The sequence below is a fragment of the Aedes albopictus genome, chromosome 3 (assembly GCF_035046485.1).
Source record: "Aedes albopictus strain Foshan chromosome 3, AalbF5, whole genome shotgun sequence".
NCBI lineage: Eukaryota > Metazoa > Arthropoda > Insecta > Diptera > Culicidae > Aedes > Aedes albopictus.
Window position 1 is genome coordinate 201,431,847 of NC_085138.1, and position 21,379 is coordinate 201,453,225.

Sequence of the window (21,379 nt, forward strand, 5' to 3'; positions counted from 1 at the left end):
ATTGCGATTTTTTTTTTCGACTTAGACTTTGATGCGATAAATTTCGTCGTACTCATATTTCGCTTTCGATTTCGCTGCCAATCTCAGTCGCAGGGTTTTTGCAACTCGCCCGATAATGTGACAGTTTTCGCCGGCCGTCTCAATGTTTACCATTAAGGTCTTTTGTTCTCGGTCCACCAGCTGGTCATGTTTACACAACAAAATCAGCTGGTTCACCGATGTTTACGTTCATCCTTATTGTTCTCGGCTACCAGCTGTTTATGTTTTCACAACAAAACCAGCTGGTTTCGCCTGAATCGGGGAAAGAAGGCGAAAATGTGTCATAAATGTTAGGTTAGTACCATATTTGAGCGAGTTCAATTTCGTCGCCAAAGTCTGATTATTCGTAAAAAATACAATATAATAAATAATAATTAATATAAAATAAAAAGCTCGATTTTAGGTAGCTTTTTTCTTTCTTTTCGAGGGGAATTAATTAATTAATATCTTTATTAAAGAGACTTTCAGCCCTCGGCTGGTTCGTCTCTGTTTCGAGGGGAATGCTACTAGCGAGGGGCGAGTCACTAGCGCATTTTCGATTCAGCCTTGCGTATTGACATACGCATTGGCGCATTTTGTTACGCATTAGCGTATTAAGGTACGCATTTCTAAAATTGAACAACACCCTCGTATCGCCCCGAACACTTTTGACCGGCGAGCGGATGCAACTCAAGCTCATCGCTCGAACTATCAAGCAAAATGGCATCCAACGGTATTTAAAGAAACCGAGGTCCACTAGTGGTTCACTATCTTTAATACCTACGGCACAATATACTAGTGCCAGAGATGGCATTTCACCGTAGCGATTCACTGCGGCGTCAGTTTATCGACCACACTGGGGATAGGAACATTTTTCACCACACCAAGAAGCCAGTTTCTCTTGTTTTGGGTGGTGGGTAGACCAAGCGCTAGTGCGTGCTCTTGCTCGTTCGCCTTGGATCAAGTGTGGCTCACTCTTTCGCGCGCATCGCTCTCCGGCGTTCTCCCGTGTTTTCTCCCAGCAGTCACCGAATCATCACCATGGTGTCGCCGGGGCGGGAACTCTCCGGTGTTTCACCGCAGCGCGCACTCTGGCGCAAAATCCTCACTGGAGCGCGCGCCCGGGTGATTTTTTACACTTTCACCGGAGAGAATTTTAAATCGCTCTCGCCGTACTGTTGTGTGGCCCAGTGCTCAGGGAGCTAAGAGATTTATTTCTACCCACCAAGCTTGCGCTCATCCAAATCGCAGTGGTGGACCCACATATAAGAGACGGGCTCCTGTTGAGATACACAGCGTGAGTGGTGTATTTTCTATTTATCTTTCCTACACTGAGGATATGGACATCTCTGACTAGTGCAGATGAAGAAAACACTCCCGCATAATCACTAACTGTAAATGCAGCATTTCTCGTACTGTAGATGACCATTAGCAATTGTCATTTAACCATGGTCATTTAACAATTGGAGGAAATAAATGATCGTTCGCAAACGGACAGCATGTTTGTTGGGCTGCTCTGCATTCTGCTGGTTGGAACTGATCGCCTAAAAGGAATGAGTGTCACCGGGCAGCCATCGCACAGATTCATCAACGTAAAGGATGAAAACGGATCCCCGGTCTGTCGACCAACACAGAAAATGGAACCTGCACTCATTGAGTTCATCTGTGGTGAGTTTATTCATTAGATATATACCGTAATAAATAACTAAGCTCCATATGTTTACTCGCAGACGAGGGGAATGGCACCATCCGTTTTCCAAAAAACTTACCATGTCTTTTGAAAAGTCCTCAGAGGATATCGTTGTAATGATTACTTTCGGTGTATTTAGCATGGGATGGAGAAGACTGTGAACGCTTGCAAAAAGGATAGAACGATTAAAAGCGGATATGTGCGGATATTTAAGTTCACTTCTCATCATCCCGTCAACAAACTGTCAAACGAGCTGTCAAATGTGATCAAAAACAAATAATTTTGTTGGCTTTAGTTTGTTGGAGTTCCACGTCAGGTTTCACTACAAAAATTTTATAACTCAGTATATACAAACTAGTGCTAATATTTTAGGGCGCTTGAACAAATTTTAGAGTACCGTTTAATTAATACGACCGTGACAGATTGCGTTTAAGCTTGAGCAGTATGGTAAGCATATCCTAAAATCAATTGAATAGAACTAATTGAAGTGGAATCCCTCAACAGAAAACTCAAGAAGAAATATTCTGGTCTTTTGTTGAGAAAGACGTCGGGATCGTTCCACAGAACATCAAAACGATTCTAAGCCATACCGGATTTGTCAATGGTGCCTTGGCGGAACTAGGGGACGTTGAGCTGGATGGGATCGAAAGTGATATGCGTCGTGTTACTGTGGGAATGTCAGCTGAGTTGGATGAATGCTTCCGCAGGTTTGCCTATCGCCCGGAAAATTTCATTTTGATGACCGGAGAGCGCACCGAAATTAAATTCATTGCACGAATGATTAAGGAAAAGGGGATCCGATGCAAAAGCCGTTTCCAATCAATCGTTGGTTTCATCAGCTGTTTCCCCGACTGCCAAAATCGGTCAGGCAGATAGCGAGAGTCTGGTGAAGTCGAAGATTATCGACTTCTATGAAAAGCGGTATGTCTTGCGGTCAAAATGAATTCTGATTCATATCCACTAATCTTTTTAATTCACACTGCAAACAGGTTCGATGGCACACACGCGCAACGGAACATTATAGATTCCCTGAAAACCATCGATGTCGAAGTAAGTGTTGGCTCGGTTGGTGCTGTGGCAATCGTGAAATGCTCGCTTTGTGTTCCAACCAGGAACATAACGTGTCGTCCAGAACCATCCGGACGCTGGAAGATAAGTAACTTTGTGAGCCACATTACCAACGTCCACAAAATAGTGTTCCCCCCAACGCCAATGCCATCTGGATCAATGAATACCGGCAAGCGTTTCAATATTCAACCAACCGATGACCCAACCGGCTCGTCTCCAGTTGACAACAAAATTTTGCGCTTGGATCGGGGTCTGGAACATGAAAATGAAATAAAACAGGAAAGAACGGCACACCTCGTTAGCTTGGAGTTCGATGCCCCAGAGTATTTAACCGAATACGAAGAAATTGTGAAGACGAGCGTAACAATTTCTCCGAATATGACCGCTGCTTTACAAACCGATGAGACGATACAATCACTCCTCTGTGGTGCTACTACGGAGATTTCTCCACGAGTGTCCGCTGAAAATTCGCCTGAAAATCAGGATCCTTTAAACTGGTGATGTGCTATGGTTCGGCCGACCATAGCACTAGCGAAACAGTGGCCACAAGGGAGGTCGCAAGCACCAAAACAGGATCTGCTGAACTGTTGGGACAAATTTTGAATCGTAGCGTAGGAAAAAGCAAACACGCTCAGCGGTACTCCGAGCTGGAGAAGGATTTTTTCACGTATCGGTGAGCATTAAAAATAATGACTTCTTTGTATACTTCCACAATTGTGAACAGAGGTTACTCTTTGTCGATGCACTATTTAAACATTTATATGGTTGGGTTCCGTTGGCGGATAAGGATTTCGATCGTCAATCCGTTATGGGAACGTAGAGTCACACAGGTGAAGAAGATCAACTATCAGAACAATTATCAGTCCGAAACAATCGAGGGAATAATCTCCGTTCAGATCAAAATACAAAACCAAAAAGCAATTAGAATCAAACGTCTATTTGTCTATGAAATAGAATTACTTCTCAACTGCGTGCTTGAACAATTTTACCTATCCAAAAAATCACGTAGTCCACTCTGACCGAACGCCGACCATTTGTCCCACTCCATTCTTTCAAAAAGAAGGTCAAAAAGCAATGTCTGAATCAACTAACCGAGGTTTAAACATGATAATCATCTATCATTTAATGATATTCCTCAACAGGCTAATCCAAGGCGGCAAGGAATTGTACGATTTTGACCGAGCAAACGCACCGGCCCCACACCCGCGCACAGTTCCGAGGGGAATGGCAGATCCGGATTTTTTGTGAATCTCGCTATGTTTCCTCTAAACCCGCACATGATAGGCTCGTAAGAAATTATTTTGTTCATATCCTTCCTAAACTCCAATCTATCCGTCGCTATCCCTGTCTAACCGTGTCCAACCCTCCAACGATTTGAAAGCGCTCACGGTAGTTTCATCATGAACGCACTCCAATAAGGATGTTTTTACAAAGAGAATGTCAAAACGAATAATAAACTCAAAACATATAAATCAAAACAAGTCGAATTGGCTCCAAAAACTCGCTGATCTCTACCCGGAATCTACCCATGGAATCGCCGGAATCATCGCAAGGACTTAACTCTAAGATCAAAAGTAAGTGTTTTTAGTATTATAAAGTTTAAAAACAGATGGACCATTGAATCTACTGAAAACGCTCACATTTATCACCCCCACCTCACGAATCAACCTGCCAGCTTCCTCCCCCGAGTAAATACGAGTCCAGCATGCAACTAGAACTGCGAACAACTTAAAGATGATCCGAAAGGTCATGGATACAGCTAATTGCTTTCCCTCAATCGAGTGAAGGCAGATTTAAACCTATTTGAACTACTGAGACACACCATCATCATAAATCTGATTTTCCCGCAAAGGAAACATACATATATGTCCTATAGGAAGGAACGGGAGCATTGGAGTCTTGATTTGAGCATGGTGTTCGGCGAGGTATTCGGTATGTACATGAATCATTCAATTTACTTTGGTAAAAGATAGTCGCACAAGCTGAATCAGAAGATTTTAATTCATCCATTCGGGTGACCATTCGGTTTTACTGGCCCAACAGCATGTTCCCAAGCATGACCCAAGTATTGACCACTTTCTTTCTGGCTCTACGATCCCAGTGGAACATGACCATGCCTCTGTATACTCTGTATGCTTGTATCAAAACAAATACGAATAAAATCGATGGATTAATAGCAAGCATGTTATCTTGTTAATTAGCCCCGGCAAACGTCGTAATGTCACTTTGCAATCGTGTTAAATTCCTTCCCCGTACAAGCTGTCCGGTCATCCGTTCGTGAGTTGTATTATTGCCTCAAAGGAAACTGTCCCGGCAAACATCGTACTGCCTGCCTACTATGTTTCTGACATGCAGATCTGGAGAAAAAATTCGCTGACGCGGTGCCAAATCGTGACATGCAAACACCATTCCATTTTTATTTACATAGAGAGTATTTAGACCCGCAATATTGTCAATTTTTTTTATACGAAACGCCGCGCAATCATTGGTGCTGTGATTGACTAATTTCACGTGGCCTTGATGTGTATTAATGACGCGCCGCGCTTGAGGAAACACCGCAATGTTATTCTCCCGTAACAATCAATCCGCGTGATTTTTTGGGCAAATACATACCTCATATGTATAATATAAGAATTCCTGTAATATGTATCAAACGAGTATTTTCAGTTATTAAAATGAATTTCAAAAGCAGCAATACATGATTATTTGATTTATTCATTTTTTTTCGTCTACTTATTATTGCAAAACCAAATTCTTATTTTAGACTTTGTATGTATTCTGCAGTATCGCTCGAGTAATATAAAATCATCGATTCTATTGAAGGTTTCTTCAAATGGGATAAGTAATACTCAATGTCGACTTGCTCCACATTTGAGAGCTCCAACACAATATCATTACCATACTCAACAAGATCAAAAAAATTACCTATGATTCCTATTCCTCTGGGGTTCACTCCAGAAGGGGCTACCAAAGGAACCGTAGTGAGTGAGCAGGACTGATTTTTACCTTTCAGGAATTTGAACCCGTACACTTTGACGACATTGATCTGGCCATTGCTGCGCACCAAGAGGAATTCGCCCAATGACACGTTCTCACAGACTCCGTTGAGCGATCGTGGCTGTCCGGATTTGGAAATAACATCTCCGTCTTTGAATCGATGCACTCGATCAGTGGAACATTTGACTAAATCTGACGTTAGCATCCACAAAAAGGTTCTCTTTTTCACACTTACAATTCTGCCGTTGCGGTTCCTAATTTTGAAAGTGTTTTTGTAGGATACTGCATCCTTCAGATGGAGTTCTCTTCCGACATTTGCAAACACCTCGGACGCTTCAACGACATTGTCCTCGTCATCCTCCGCAATTTCAGGCACATCAACAAATTGAAATGAGGGACATTTGTCGGAATATAGTGATTCTGGATTCTCATGTACGTGCTCGTCTGGAACATCGACATACTGGAATGTTGAGTTTTCACCTGGTAGTTGGCATTTTCGACGAATTGTGTGCTCGAATGATAGATTCGATTCCTCAACTCCCAAACCGATCAGTATTTCTGACGCCGCTCTCATAGCTTCTTCGACGGTGCGTGAAATATCGTCTTCATTAGGTAGAACGGTTGGTGACTCGTCAACTGATTCGCTTTTTGACCGAGGGAAATTCAGTGAGGCCTGCTGTCTAGCCATGATGTCCCTTTTCATTTGAATTCGGTTCAAACGGGATTCAAATCCTTGTATAGTGAAATTTACCACGGTTGATGCGGTCGATGTCAATGATCGTGTATCCCTGAAGGCTGCCTCACACGTTTGACTGTGTAGGTGGTCTACCAGAAACTGGATGTTCTCTCTTCGACAGAGATCTATGTAGCTAATTAATGCGTGAGCATTAATTTCAAGCCCCCAATATGCATTTGTGGTTATGCATTTCTGCAAATTTCCATGTTTGGCATAGCACCAATTTCGCCAGGCGCGAACAATAAGCAGTACTTTCCTGCAACATTATGGCATAAAAAAAGAAAAAAAAACATCAATATGCATACTGTGGACATAATGTCACACAATAAGATTCTTTAGTTTCTCTATGCGCTTTGAATGATGAATATAGATAAAAAAAAAAAGACAATATGAATCAATTGAATCAATATGTACTCTTTACTAGATCTAAAGGCTATATGCAAATGTCTGTGGATCTACACTATGATTTGAGTAAAGTGTATTGATTCAGTTGTATTCATACACCCCATTTGCTTACCAAATATTATATACTCTTTGTAACGGCGCCATATCCGAACTCATGTACGAAGACATTATCTCGGACATCATTGTCAGAAACTGCACGGTTCCGCCAGATAAAGGAACGTGCTGACGCAAGAGTTCAATGACAGAATCCTTCGTAATTTTCTCCACTGGCCGAAATTTCATTTTATCGTTCTCGTTCAAATCGGTTATGGTCAAGCCATGTTGGTCTTTCGAGACACACTGTATCAGTTCCATTAGGTGTTGATTGGAAATTCGCATGGTACCTGTTGAAAAACAAATAAAAAAATACTAGCTGTCTTAGTATTGCATACTGCGTTTTCGGTCTTCCAAGTCCAAGTCCCTCATAAACCTTCCTTGGGTGAAAAGTAACAGAACAAATCAAAGACCACCCAAATCTAACGTCCCATTTGTGAGTTATGCACGATCCCACGTATGCCATACTGCATTTTTACCCTCTATTATAATTTTAAAATAAAATTTCGTCTGTATGAGTGTAAGACTTGTATGGCACGTAGGGGTCATCCACACATTCCGTTACGCTTTCAGGGGGGGTTTGCAGAATTTAACTAATAAATTGGAATAAAATAACTATCATCCTTACCTATTTGTAGCTGCTGGTCCGTTTTCATTAAACGTGTTCGAAATTTATTAACCAGGTGTGTTGTGTCTTGTACACATATTTTACTGTCTTTGACGGTCGCAATGTACCAATCACCATACGCATTATCTGGTCTGCTTTCTGAATCGGTTTCTGGGGGAAGTTTCATTTGCTCCATCATCCCACCAATAAACCGGCTGTCTCCATCTGTGGACTTTGCAACTATTTGTATGCCCTCTTTAGTAAACTCCTGTTCCACAAACTGCCATCGCTTTAATACATCTTGTGTTGTGAACTTGTTATTTGTACAGTAAAAATTCACGCAGAACGGAGAAGCATGCCGGGCCAAAGGTTGGACCATGCATAGCTGCACGTAGCGCGCGATTGGGTACTGTTTCAAATCATTCACGATTTTCAGAGGGGATGAGCAGTTGAACAGATCCATTTTCGGCATTCCATTGTCATCCATCGGTGCAACCAGTCCAGTGAGTTGATCCAGAATAGAGTTGTACTCCACCCCACCACTAATGCGGGTGGCGTCTTCGCTCCAACACACCGCCATTGGATATCCATTTCTTTGAAGGAAGTTTTTCAGCTCCCCCACCAATAGCTGCCCCTCACGAACCAGTTCGGAGTTCTGTTGCAGATACCTTTGAACTGTGCGCGGGTGTGGAGCCGGTGCGTTTGCTCGGTCAAAATCGTACAATTCCTTGCCGCCTTGGATTAGCCTGTTGATGAATGTCATTAAATGATAGATTATTATCATGTTTAAACAATGTCACAATAGGTATATATGCAAATAGTTAATTCAGACATTGCTTTTTAACCTTCTTTTTAAAAGAATGGAACGGGACAAATCGTCGTGGATAAACATTAATGTATAGCGCGAAAAGTTATGATCAAAGCTGAGCGAAATCGTTAAAACGGATGATGAGTCGCTTGACGATAACGAAGGATTTGTAAAGAACGACATAGAGGCCTATGGAGAGTTTGAATCGGGAACTGAAATAGATACATGTCCTACGCTCAGCAATACGTACGTTATCCAGTCAATGAGAAATGCTCCTGATACTTTTGTACTTTTGAATACTCTGATTTTCAACCGATCTATCTCCTATAATTTCTTGCAAAATTGTTCAAGTACACAGTTGAGAAGTATTTCAATTTCACAGACAAATAGATTTTTAATTCTAATTGCTTGCTGGTTTTGAATTTCGATCTGAACGGAGATTATTCCCTTGATTTTGTTGGACTGATAATTGTTATTTAGTTGCCATCTTCTTCATCTGTGTGACTCTACGTTCCCATATCGGGTTGACGATCGAAATCCTTATCCACAACGCTAACGGGACACAACCAGGGTATCGCGCTAATTCCAGACGAACGGAAACTTTTTTTCTCAATGTACGGTCGTTTTAAAATCATAATCAAATTTCAATGGTTCATTCAAAATGATACAGCAAAGCATGGTTCATGGATTGTCGTTTTGGGAGGTATCGAGGAAAAAAGTTGTATATCTCACCGATAGGTGAAAAAGTCTCTCTCCAAGTCCGAATACCGCAATCCGTGTTTGCTTGTTTGCAAGCTGCGATTGTGAACGTTTGTCAGTATTTCCACTGCTCCTGTTTTTGATGTTGTGGCCACTGCTCCACTAGTGCTATGGCTGGCCGAACCGTAGCACCCTAGAAGTTTAACGGATCTTCTTCTGATGGCATCGCCGTGGCTTCATCGTGGGGAACATCCGCTTCAATTTCTGCTTCACCTTCAGCCGAGCCTTCAGCAGCAGGGCTGGTTTCGCTCATCCTAACCATTTCTTCATATTCATCCAGGTACTCCACACTGACGAGACGATGTTGTGAGGTTCTTTCAATTTTCATTTCGTTTTCTCCGGTGTCTGCAGCATTATCCAAACGGATAATTTTGTCAGCCGGCGATAAGTCCTTCTTACCAAGACTAGATCGCTTGCAAGCAGTTGCTGACCCACAAGTCAAAGGCGGAGGGGAGAAGACGATCTTATGGACGTGCGTAATGTGGCTAATGACGTTGCTAATCTTCCAGCGTCCGGAGGACTCCGTGCGACACGTGATGGTCCTACGTGGGTCGCAGAGCGAGCAGCTTATCTTGGCCAAAAGGCCAGCCGAGCCAACACTCACTTCCACAGAGAACGTCTGAATCGAGTCAACAATTCTCCGTTGAGCCACTGAACCGTCAAACCTGAGTGTCGAGTACATTAAAAGTGTAAACGATTGGGTTTAATAATTAAATTATTGATTTTATTTGTAAGACGTACCGCCTTTCGTAGAACTCTATAATCTTTTCTTTAAGCACAGAGTTTTCTCCATCTGCACTGGTATGTTGTGCCGTAGGTATTAAAGATAATGAACCACTAGTGGACCTCGGTTTCTTTAAATACCGTTGGATGCCGTTTTTCTTGATAGTTCGAGCGATGAGCTTGAGTTCCGTCCGCTCGCCGGTCATTAGGCAAAAGTGTTCGGGGCGATACGAAAACCGACGAAAGCACTCATCCAGCTCGGCCGACATTCCTATGCGCATTCGCCGCATATCATGCTCAATCCCATCGCACTCCTGATCTCCCAGTTCCGCCAAGGCACCGTTGATGAAACCGGTATGTTTGAGGATCGTTTTCAAATTGCTCGGAATGATCCCGACGTCTTTCTCCACGGACGACCAAAACGAATCCTCCTGAGTTTTCTGCAGAAAAGTGCATCGTTACTTTATGTCTAAAATTCAAAGTAATTATTGACAATATGCTTACCATATTAATGGATCTGTTGAGCGGATGAGTTAAACAAAAAGCATTAATATTTTGATAAAACACTCGTACACGTAAGTTGTAAATAGATTGCACAACACAGCAGAGAACGAGAAACTACAAAACAAAAAAAAACATTTTTTTTCCTATGCGGCTGTCAAAGGTTTGAAAATTGACAGGACTACAAACAAAATAGAACATATCCGTTTCTAACCTCGTTTCTAACCCTTCTATCCTCAAGGATCTCTTCGCAATCCTTTTCAACCTTTATCTAATACACCGCAAGTAATTATCTCGGAGATATTCACAGGATATCCCGCAAAAAGCTTCGTAAGTTTTTCGGAAATTGGCTAGTAGCATTCCCCTCGAAAAACACTTACTTTTGATCTTAGCGTTAAGTCCTTGCGATGATTCCGGCTATTCCATGGGTAGATTCCGGGTAGAGATCAGCGAGTTTTTGGAGCCAATTCGACTTGTTTTGATTTATATGTTTTGAGTTTATAATTCGTTTTGACATTCTCTTTGTAAAAACATCCTTATTGGAGTGCGTTCATGATGAAACTACCGTGAGCGCTTTCAAATCGTTGGAGGGTTGGACACGGTTAGTCACGGATAGCGACGGATAGATTGGAGTTTAGGAAGGATATGAACAAAATAATTTCTTACGAGCCTATCATGTGCGGGTTTTAGAGGAAACATAGCGAGATTCACAAAAAATCCGGATCTGCCATTCCCCTCGGTATTTCCACAATTATATCACCGTTTCGCACTCACCTGTCGTGTCCGGAAGGACACCATGGCCATTCCGATTCAACTGAATCGGCCGAATCTCAGCACTAGCGATGCGCCCTGCGATAATCCAACCTACTCGTTCAAAATACTTTACAAGACTGCCGTTTCGATTCATGTTGATCGTTTATTCCGTTTGCTTTGTTTATCCGGCGGCGCATCACCGCTACTACTACTATATGCCCTGTTGCTTACTTTATCAGTATGCCTCTCAACCCCTACATTCTCCCCCTTTCCTACTCTCGTTGTTTTAAAAGTTAATTTTTAATCATCATCATCATCATCATCATCATCATCATCATCATCATCATCATCATCATCATCATCATCATCATCATCATCATCATCATCATCATCATCATCATCATCATCATCATCATCATCATCATCATCATCATCATCATCATCATCATCATCATCATCATCATCATCATCATCATCATCATCATCATCATCATCATCATCATCATCATCATCATCATCATCATCATCATCATCATCATCATCATCATCATCATCATCATCATCATCATCATCATCATCATCATCATCATCATCATCATCATCATCATCATCATCATCATCATCATCATCATCATCATCATCATCATCATCATCATCATCATCATCATCATCATCATCATCATCATCATCATCATCATCATCATCATCATCATCATCATCATCATCATCATCATCATCATCATCATCATCATCATCATCATCATCATCATCATCATCATCATCATCATCATCATCATCATCATCATCATCATCATCATCATCATCATCATCATCATCATCATCATCATCATCATCATCATCATCATCATCATCATCATCATCATCATCATCATCATCATCATCATCATCATCATCATCATCATCATCATCATCATCATCATCATCATCATCATCATCATCATCATCATCATCATCATCATCATCATCATCATCATCATCATCATCATCATCATCATCATCATCATCATCATCATCATCATCATCATCATCATCATCATCATCATCATCATCATCATCATCATCATCATCATCATCATCATCATCATCATCATCATCATCATCATCATCATCATCATCATCATCATCATCATCATCATCATCATCATCATCATCATCATCATCATCATCATCATCATCATCATCATCATCATCATCATCATCATCATCATCATCATCATCATCATCATCATCATCATCATCATCATCATCATCATCATCATCATCATCATCATCATCATCATCATCATCATCATCATCATCATCATCATCATCATCATCATCATCATCATCATCATCATCATCATCATCATCATCATCATCATCATCATCATCATCATCATCATCATCATCATCATCATCATCATCATCATCATCATCATCATCATCATCATCATCATCATCATCATCATCATCATCATCATCATCATCATCATCATCATCATCATCATCATCATCATCATCATCATCATCATCATCATCATCATCATCATCATCATCATCATCATCATCATCATCATCATCATCATCATCATCATCATCATCATCATCATCATCATCATCATCATCATCATCATCATCATCATCATCATCATCATCATCATCATCATCATCATCATCATCATCATCATCATCATCATCATCATCATCATCATCATCATCATCATCATCATCATCATCATCATCATCATCATCATCATCATCATCATCATCATCATCATCATCATCATCATCATCATCATCATCATCATCATCATCATCATCATCATCATCATCATCATCATCATCATCATCATCATCATCATCATCATCATCATCATCATCATCATCATCATCATCATCATCATCATCATCATCATCATCATCATCATCATCATCATCATCATCATCATCATCATCATCATCATCATCATCATCATCATCATCATCATCATCATCATCATCATCATCATCATCATCATCATCATCATCATCATCATCATCATCATCATCATCATCATCATCATCATCATCATCATCATCATCATCATCATCATCATCATCATCATCATCATCATCATCATCATCATCATCATCATCATCATCATCATCATCATCATCATCATCATCATCATCATCATCATCATCATCATCATCATCATCATCATCATCATCATCATCATCATCATCATCATCATCATCATCATCATCATCATCATCATCATCATCATCATCATCATCATCATCATCATCATCATCATCATCATCATCATCATCATCATCATCATCATCATCATCATCATCATCATCATCATCATCATCATCATCATCATCATCATCATCATCATCATCATCATCATCATCATCATCATCATCATCATCATCATCATCATCATCATCATCATCATCATCATCATCATCATCATCATCATCATCATCATCATCATCATCATCATCATCATCATCATCATCATCATCATCATCATCATCATCATCATCATCATCATCATCATCATCATCATCATCATCATCATCATCATCATCATCATCATCATCATCATCATCATCATCATCATCATCATCATCATCATCATCATCATCATCATCATCATCATCATCATCATCATCATCATCATCATCATCATCATCATCATCATCATCATCATCATCATCATCATCATCATCATCATCATCATCATCATCATCATCATCATCATCATCATCATCATCATCATCATCATCATCATCATCATCATCATCATCATCATCATCATCATCATCATCATCATCATCATCATCATCATCATCATCATCATCATCATCATCATCATCATCATCATCATCATCATCATCATCATCATCATCATCATCATCATCATCATCATCATCATCATCATCATCATCATCATCATGGCTACCCTCTCGGGGGAATTTGCCTAGCTTACCCTCTCGGGGGAATTCGCTTTTTGTTTCGGCTTACCCTCTCGGGGGAATTTGCCTCAGCTTACCCTCTCGGGGGAATTCGCTTTCTTTTTTTGGCTACCCTCTCGGGGGAATTTGCCTAGCTTACCCTCTCGGGGGAATTCGCTATTTGTTTCGGCTTACCCTCTCGGGGGAATTTGCCTCAGCTTACCCTCTCGGGGGAATTCGCTTTTTGTTTCGGCTTACCCTCTCGGGGGAATTTGCCTCAGCTTACCCTCTCGGGGGAATTCGCTTTTTGTTTCGGCTTACCCTCTCGGGGGAATTTGCCTCAGCTTACCCTCTCGGGGGAATTCGCTTTCTTTTTTTTTTTTGGCTACCCTCTCGGGGGAATTTGCCTAGCTTACCCTCTCGGGGGAATTCGCTATTTGTTTCGGCTTACCCTCTCGGGGGAATTTGCCTCAGCTTACCCTCTCGGGGGAATTCGCTTTTTGTTTCGGCTTACCCTCTCGGGGGAATTTGCCTCAGCTTACCCTCTCGGGGGAATTCGCTTTTTGTTTCGGCTTACCCTCTCGGGGGAATTTGCCTCAGCTTACCCTCTCGGGGGAATTCGCTTTCTTTTTTTTTTTTGGCTACCCTCTCGGGGGAATTTGCCTAGCTTACCCTCTCGGGGGAATTCGCTATTTGTTTCGGCTTACCCTCTCGGGGGAATTTGCCTCAGCTTACCCTCTCGGGGGAATTCGCTTTTTGTTTCGGCTTACCCTCTCGGGGGAATTCGCCTCAGCTTACCCTCTCGGGGGAATTCGCTTTTTGTTTCGGCTTACCCTCTCGGGGGAATTTGCCTCAGCTTACCCTCTCGGGGGAATTCGCTTTCTTTTTTTTTTTGGCTACCCTCTCGGGGGAATTTGCCTAGCTTACCCTCTCGGGGGAATTCGCTATTTGTTTCGGCTTACCCTCTCGGGGGAATTTGCCTAGCTTACCCTCTCGGGGGAATTCGCTTTTTGTTTCGGCTTACCCTCTCGGGGGAATTCGCCTCAGCTTACTTTGTCATGTCAATATTTCTAGATTTCTAAGTGACTTGTATTACACATCTGCTTAAATGTCTACTAGACATTTTATTTTGCCTAGTAGATATTTGTTAGACATCTAGTTGAAATTTCCTAGTGGGATGCAGAAATTGTATTTATTTCAGCAGAGCGAATAACAAAAAAACCGCAAAAACACATCTTCTCAACCAGCGGAAAGTCATGAACGCAACTGCAACTCACATCACAACACATACGACGCGACTCTTTCATTTTCCCCCTACATTTGCTCATCCAAAGTCCAAACTATGCAAACGCCAACTCTTGCCCCTGGGTTGGGCTGCTCCTCGTTCCAAAAACACAACAACGCAGCGGCCACGTCTTCAGTCAGTGCTCTTCCAGCAAAGAAAACCGAAACCCAAACAAGAACCCCCTTGCACCGGACTACGGTTTCCTCGTTCCAGCTGCTTCTGCACATCGGCAACACAGAAAATGCTCTTCCTCAAAACCTTCCTATGGGAGCTTACCTACCGGCTGTGCCATTGTCGTGTCCGGAAGGACACCATGGCCATTCCGATTCAACTGAATCGGCCGAATCTCAGCACTAGCGATGCGCCCTGCGATAATCCAACCTACTCGTTCAAAATACTCGTTTCGATCAGCGTTGCCAACCTTCCAGATTTATCTGGATTTATCGAGGGGAATGCTACTAGCCAATTTCCGAAAAACTTACGAAGCTTTTTGCGGGATATCCTGTGAATATCTCCGAGATAATTACTTGCGGTGTATTAGATAAAGGTTGAAAAGGATTGCGAAGAGATCCTTGAGGATAGAAGGGTTAGAAACGAGGTTAGAAACGGATATGTTCTATTTTGTTTGTAGTCCTGTCAATTTTCAAACCTTTGACAGCCGCATAGGAAAAAAAATGTTTTTTTTTGTTTTGTAGTTTCTCGTTCTCTGCTGTGTTGTGCAATCTATTTACAACTTACGTGTACGAGTGTTTTATCAAAATATTAATGCTTTTTGTTTAACTCATCCGCTCAACAGATCCATTAATATGGTAAGCATATTGTCAATAATTACTTTGAATTTTAGACATAAAGTAACGATGCACTTTTCTGCAGAAAACTCAGGAGGATTCGTTTTGGTCGTCCGTGGAGAAAGACGTCGGGATCATTCCGAGCAATTTGAAAACGATCCTCAAACATACCGGTTTCATCAACGGTGCCTTGGCGGAACTGGGAGATCAGGAGTGCGATGGGATTGAGCATGATATGCGGCGAATGCGCATAGGAATGTCGGCCGAGCTGGATGAGTGCTTTCGTCGGTTTTCGTATCGCCCCGAACACTTTTGCCTAATGACCGGCGAGCGGACGGAACTCAAGCTCGAACTATCAAGAAAAACGGCATCCAACGGTATTTAAAGAAACCGAGGTCCACTAGTGGTTCATTATCTTTAATACCTACGGCACAACATACCAGTGCAGATGGAGAAAACTCTGTGCTTAAAGAAAAGATTATAGAGTTCTACGAAAGGCGGTACGTCTTACAAATAAAATCAATAATTTAATTATTAAACCCAATCGTTTACACTTTTAATGTACTCGACACTCAGGTTTGACGGTTCAGTGGCTCAACGGAGAATTGTTGACTCGATTCAGACGTTCTCTGTGGAAGTGAGTGTTGGCTCGGCTGGCCTTTTGGCCAAGATAAGCTGCTCGCTCTGCGACCCACGTAGGACCATCACGTGTCGCACGGAGTCCTCCGGACGCTGGAAGATTAGCAACGTCATTAGCCACATTACGCACGTCCATAAGATCGTCTTCTCCCCTCCGCCTTTGACTTGTGGGTCAGCAACTGCTTGCAAGCGATCTAGTCTTGGTAAGAAGGACTTATCGCCGGCTGACAAAATTATCCGTTTGGATAATGCTGCAGACACCGGAGAAAACGAAATGAAAATTGAAAGAACCTCACAACATCGTCTCGTCAGTGTGGAGTACCTGGATGAATATGAAGAAATGGTTAGGATGAGCGAAACCAGCCCTGCTGCTGAAGGCTCGGCTGAAGGTGAAGCAGAAATTGAAGCGGATGTTCCCCACGATGAAGCCACGGCGATGCCATCAGAAGAAGATCCGTTAAACTTCTAGGGTGCTACGGTTCGGCCAGCCATAGCACTAGTGGAGCAGTGGCCACAACATCAAAAACAGGAGCAGTGGAAATACTGACAAACGTTCACAATCGCAGCTTGCAAACAAGCAAACACGGATTGCGGTATTCGGACTTGGAGAGAGACTTTTTCACCTATCGGTGAGATATACAACTTTTTTCCTCGATACCTCCCAAAACGACAATCCATGAACCATGCTTTGCTGTATCATTTTGAATGAACCATTGAAATTTGATTATGATTTTAAAACGACCGTACATTGAGAAAAAAAGTTTCCGTTCGTCTGGAATTAGCGCGATACCCTGGTTGTGTCCCGTTAGCGTTGTGGATAAGGATTTCGATCGTCAACCCGATATGGGAACGTAGAGTCACACAGATGAAGAAGATGGCAACTAAATAACAATTATCAGTCCAACAAAATCAAGGGAATAATCTCCGTTCAGATCGAAATTCAAAACCAGCAAGCAATTAGAATTAAAAATCTATTTGTCTGTGAAATTGAAATACTTCTCAACTGTGTACTTGAACAATTTTGCAAGAAATTATAGGAGATAGATCGGTTGAAAATCAGAGTATTCAAAAGTACAAAAGTATCAGGAGCATTTCTCATTGACTGGATAACGTACGTATTGCTGAGCGTAGGACATGTATCTATTTCAGTTCCCGATTCAAACTCTCCATAGGCCTCTATGTCGTTCTTTACAAATCCTTCGTTATCGTCAAGCGACTCATCATCCGTTTTAACGATTTCGCTCAGCTTTGATCATAACTTTTCGCGCTATACATTAATGTTTATCCACGACGATTTGTCCCGTTCCATTCTTTTAAAAAGAAGGTTAAAAAGCAATGTCTGAATTAACTATTTGCATATATACCTATTGTGACATTGTTTAAACATGATAATAATCTATCATTTAATGACATTCATCAACAGGCTAATCCAAGGCGGCAAGGAATTGTACGATTTTGACCGAGCAAACGCACCGGCTCCACACCCGCGCACAGTTCAAAGGTATCTGCAACAGAACTCCGAACTGGTTCGTGAGGGGCAGCTATTGGTGGGGGAGCTGAAAAACTTCCTTCAAAGAAATGGATATCCAATGGCGGTGTGTTGGAGCGAAGACGCCACCCGCATTAGTGGTGGGGTGGAGTACAACTCTATTCTGGATCAACTCACTGGACTGGTTGCACCGATGGATGACAATGGAATGCCGAAAATGGATCTGTTCAACTGCTCATCCCCTCTGAAAATCGTGAATGATTTGAAACAGTACCCAATCGCGCGCTACGTGCAGCTATGCATGGTCCAACCTTTGGCCCGGCATGCTTCTCCGTTCTGCGTGAATTTTTACTGTACAAATAACAAGTTCACAACACAAGATGTATTAAAGCGATGGCAGTTTGTGGAACAGGAGTTTACTAAAGAGGGCATACAAATAGTTGCAAAGTCCACAGATGGAGACAGCCGGTTTATTGGTGGGATGATGGAGCAAATGAAACTTCCCCCAGAAACCGATTCAGAAAGCAGACCAGATAATGCGTATGGTGATTGGTACATTGCGACCGTCAAAGACAGTAAAATATGTGTACAAGACACAACACACCTGGTTAATAAATTTCGAACACGTTTAATGAAAACGGACCAGCAGCTACAAATAGGTAAGGATGATAGTTATTTTATTCCAATTTATTAGTTAAATTCTGCAAACCCCCCCTGAAAGCGTAACGGAATGTGTGGATGACCCCTACGTGCCATACAAGTCTTACACTCATACAGACGAAATTTTATTTTAAAATTATAATAGAGGGTAAAAATGCAGTATGGCATACGTGGGATCGTGCATAACTCACAAATGGGACGTTAGATTTGGGTGGTCTTTGATTTGTTCTGTTACTTTTCACCCAAGGAAGGTTTATGAGGGACTTGGACTTGGAAGACCGAAAACGCAGTATGCAATACTAAGACAGCTAGTATTTTTTTATTTGTTTTTCAACAGGTACCATGCGAATTTCCAATCAACACCTAATGGAACTGATACAGTGTGTCTCGAAAGACCAACATGGCTTGACCATAACCGATTTGAACGAGAACGATAAAATGAAATTTCGGCCAGTGGAGAAAATTACGAAGGATTCTGTCATTGAACTCTTGCGTCAGCACGTTCCTTTATCTGGCGGAACCGTGCAGTTTCTGACAATGATGTCCGAGATAATGTCTTCGTACATGAGTTCGGATATGGCGCCGTTACAAAGAGTATATAATATTTGGTAAGCAAATGGGGTGTATGAATACAACTGAATCAATACACTTTACTCAAATCATAGTGTAGATCCACAGACATTTGCATATAGCCTTTAGATCTAGTAAAGAGTACATATTGATTCAATTGATTCATATTGTCTTTTTTTTTTTATCTATATTCATCATTCAAAGCGCATAGAGAAACTAAAGAATCTTATTGTGTGACATTATGTCCACAGTATGCATATTGATGTTTTTTTTTCTTTTTTTATGCCATAATGTTGCAGGAAAGTACTGCTTATTGTTCGCGCCTGGCGAAATTGGTGCTATGCCAAACATGGAAATTTGCAGAAATGCATAACCACAAATGCATATTGGGGGCTTGAAATTAATGCTCACGCATTAATTAGCTACATAGATCTCTGTCGAAGAGAGAACATCCAGTTTCTGGTAGACCACCTACACAGTCAAACGTGTGAGGCAGCCTTCAGGGATACACGATCATTGACATCGACCGCATCAACCGTGGTAAATTTCACTATACAAGGATTTGAATCCCGTTTGAACCGAATTCAAATGAAAAGGGACATCATGGCTAGACAGCAGGCCTCACTGAATTTCCCTCGGTCAAAAAGCGAATCAGTTGACGAGTCACCAACCGTTCTACCTAATGAAGACGATATTTCACGCACCGTCGAAGAAGCTATGAGAGCGGCGTCAGAAATACTGATCGGTTTGGGAGTTGAGGAATCGAATCTATCATTCGAGCACACAATTCGTCGAAAATGCCAACTACCAGGTGAAAACTCAACATTCCAGTATGTCGATGTTCCAGACGAGCACGTACATGAGAATCCAGAATCACTATATTCCGACAAATGTCCCTCATTTCAATTTGTTGATGTGCCTGAAATTGCGGAGGATGACGAGGACAATGTCGTTGAAGCGTCCGAGGTGTTTGCAAATGTCGGAAGAGAACTCCATCTGAAGGATGCAGTATCCTACAAAAACACTTTCAAAATTAGGAACCGCAACGGCAGAATTGTAAGTGTGAAAAAGAGAACCTTTTTGTGGATGCTAACGTCAGATTTAGTCAAATGTTCCACTGATCGAGTGCATCGATTCAAAGACGGAGATGTTATTTCCAAATCCGGACAGCCACGATCGCTCAACGGAGTCTGTGAGAACGTGTCATTGGGCGAATTCCTCTTGGTGCGCAGCAATGGCCAGATCAATGTCGTCAAAGTGTACGGGTTCAAATTCCTGAAAGGTAAAAATCAGTCCTGCTCACTCACTACGGTTCCTTTGGTAGCCCCTTCTGGAGTGAACCCCAGAGGAATAGGAATCATAGGTAATTTTTTTGATCTTGTTGAGTATGGTAATGATATTGTGTTGGAGCTCTCAAATGTGGAGCAAGTCGACATTGAGTATTACTTATCCCATTTGAAGAAACCTTCAATAGAATCGATGATTTTATATTACTCGAGCGATACTGCAGAATACATACAAAGTCTAAAATAAGAATTTGGTTTTGCAATAATAAGTAGACGAAAAAAAATGAATAAATCAAATAATCATGTATTGCTGCTTTTGAAATTCATTTTAATAACTGAAAATACTCGTTTGATACATATTACAGGAATTCTTATATTATACATATGAGGTATGTATTTGCCCAAAAAATCACGCGGATTGATTGTTACGGGAGAATAACATTGCGGTGTTTCCTCAAGCGCGGCGCGTCATTAATACACATCAAGGCCACGTGAAATTAGTCAATCACAGCACCAATGATTGCGCGGCGTTTCGTATAAAAAAAATTGACAATATTG

At 41.5% G+C, this 21,379-nt stretch overlaps 2 protein-coding genes across 3 annotated transcripts; one reads left to right on the forward strand and one right to left on the reverse strand.

Annotated features, from left to right (window-relative positions):
- Positions 1 to 5,531: 5,531 nt before the first annotated feature.
- On the reverse strand, positions 5,532 to 10,886 carry LOC134291151 (uncharacterized). Of its 2 annotated transcripts, none has more exons than XM_062858521.1 (4): positions 10,786 to 10,886; positions 7,636 to 8,360; positions 7,027 to 7,297; positions 5,532 to 6,765 (listed from the first exon to the last, which is right to left on the reverse strand). In XM_062858521.1, exons 2-4 carry the CDS (start codon positions 8,192 to 8,194, stop codon positions 5,532 to 5,534), a joined length of 2,064 nt encoding a protein of 687 aa, XP_062714505.1. In that variant the 5' UTR covers positions 8,195 to 8,360; positions 10,786 to 10,886. The 2 variants fall into 2 exon arrangements, with proteins under 2 accessions (XP_062714505.1, XP_062714504.1); XM_062858520.1 differs by lacking the exon at positions 10,786 to 10,886 and adding an exon at positions 10,409 to 10,767 and having other exon boundaries at positions 7,636 to 10,344.
- A 5,656-nt stretch (positions 10,887 to 16,542) lies between these two features.
- On the forward strand, positions 16,543 to 21,077 carry LOC115261513 (uncharacterized). Its single transcript, XM_029863266.2, has 3 exons — positions 16,543 to 18,964; positions 19,303 to 19,573; positions 19,835 to 21,077. The coding sequence occupies exons 1-3, from the start codon at positions 18,202 to 18,204 to the stop codon at positions 21,066 to 21,068; spliced, it is 2,268 nt and encodes a 755-aa protein (XP_029719126.2). The 5' UTR covers positions 16,543 to 18,201; the 3' UTR covers positions 21,069 to 21,077.
- The last annotated feature ends 302 nt before the right edge of the window (positions 21,078 to 21,379 follow it).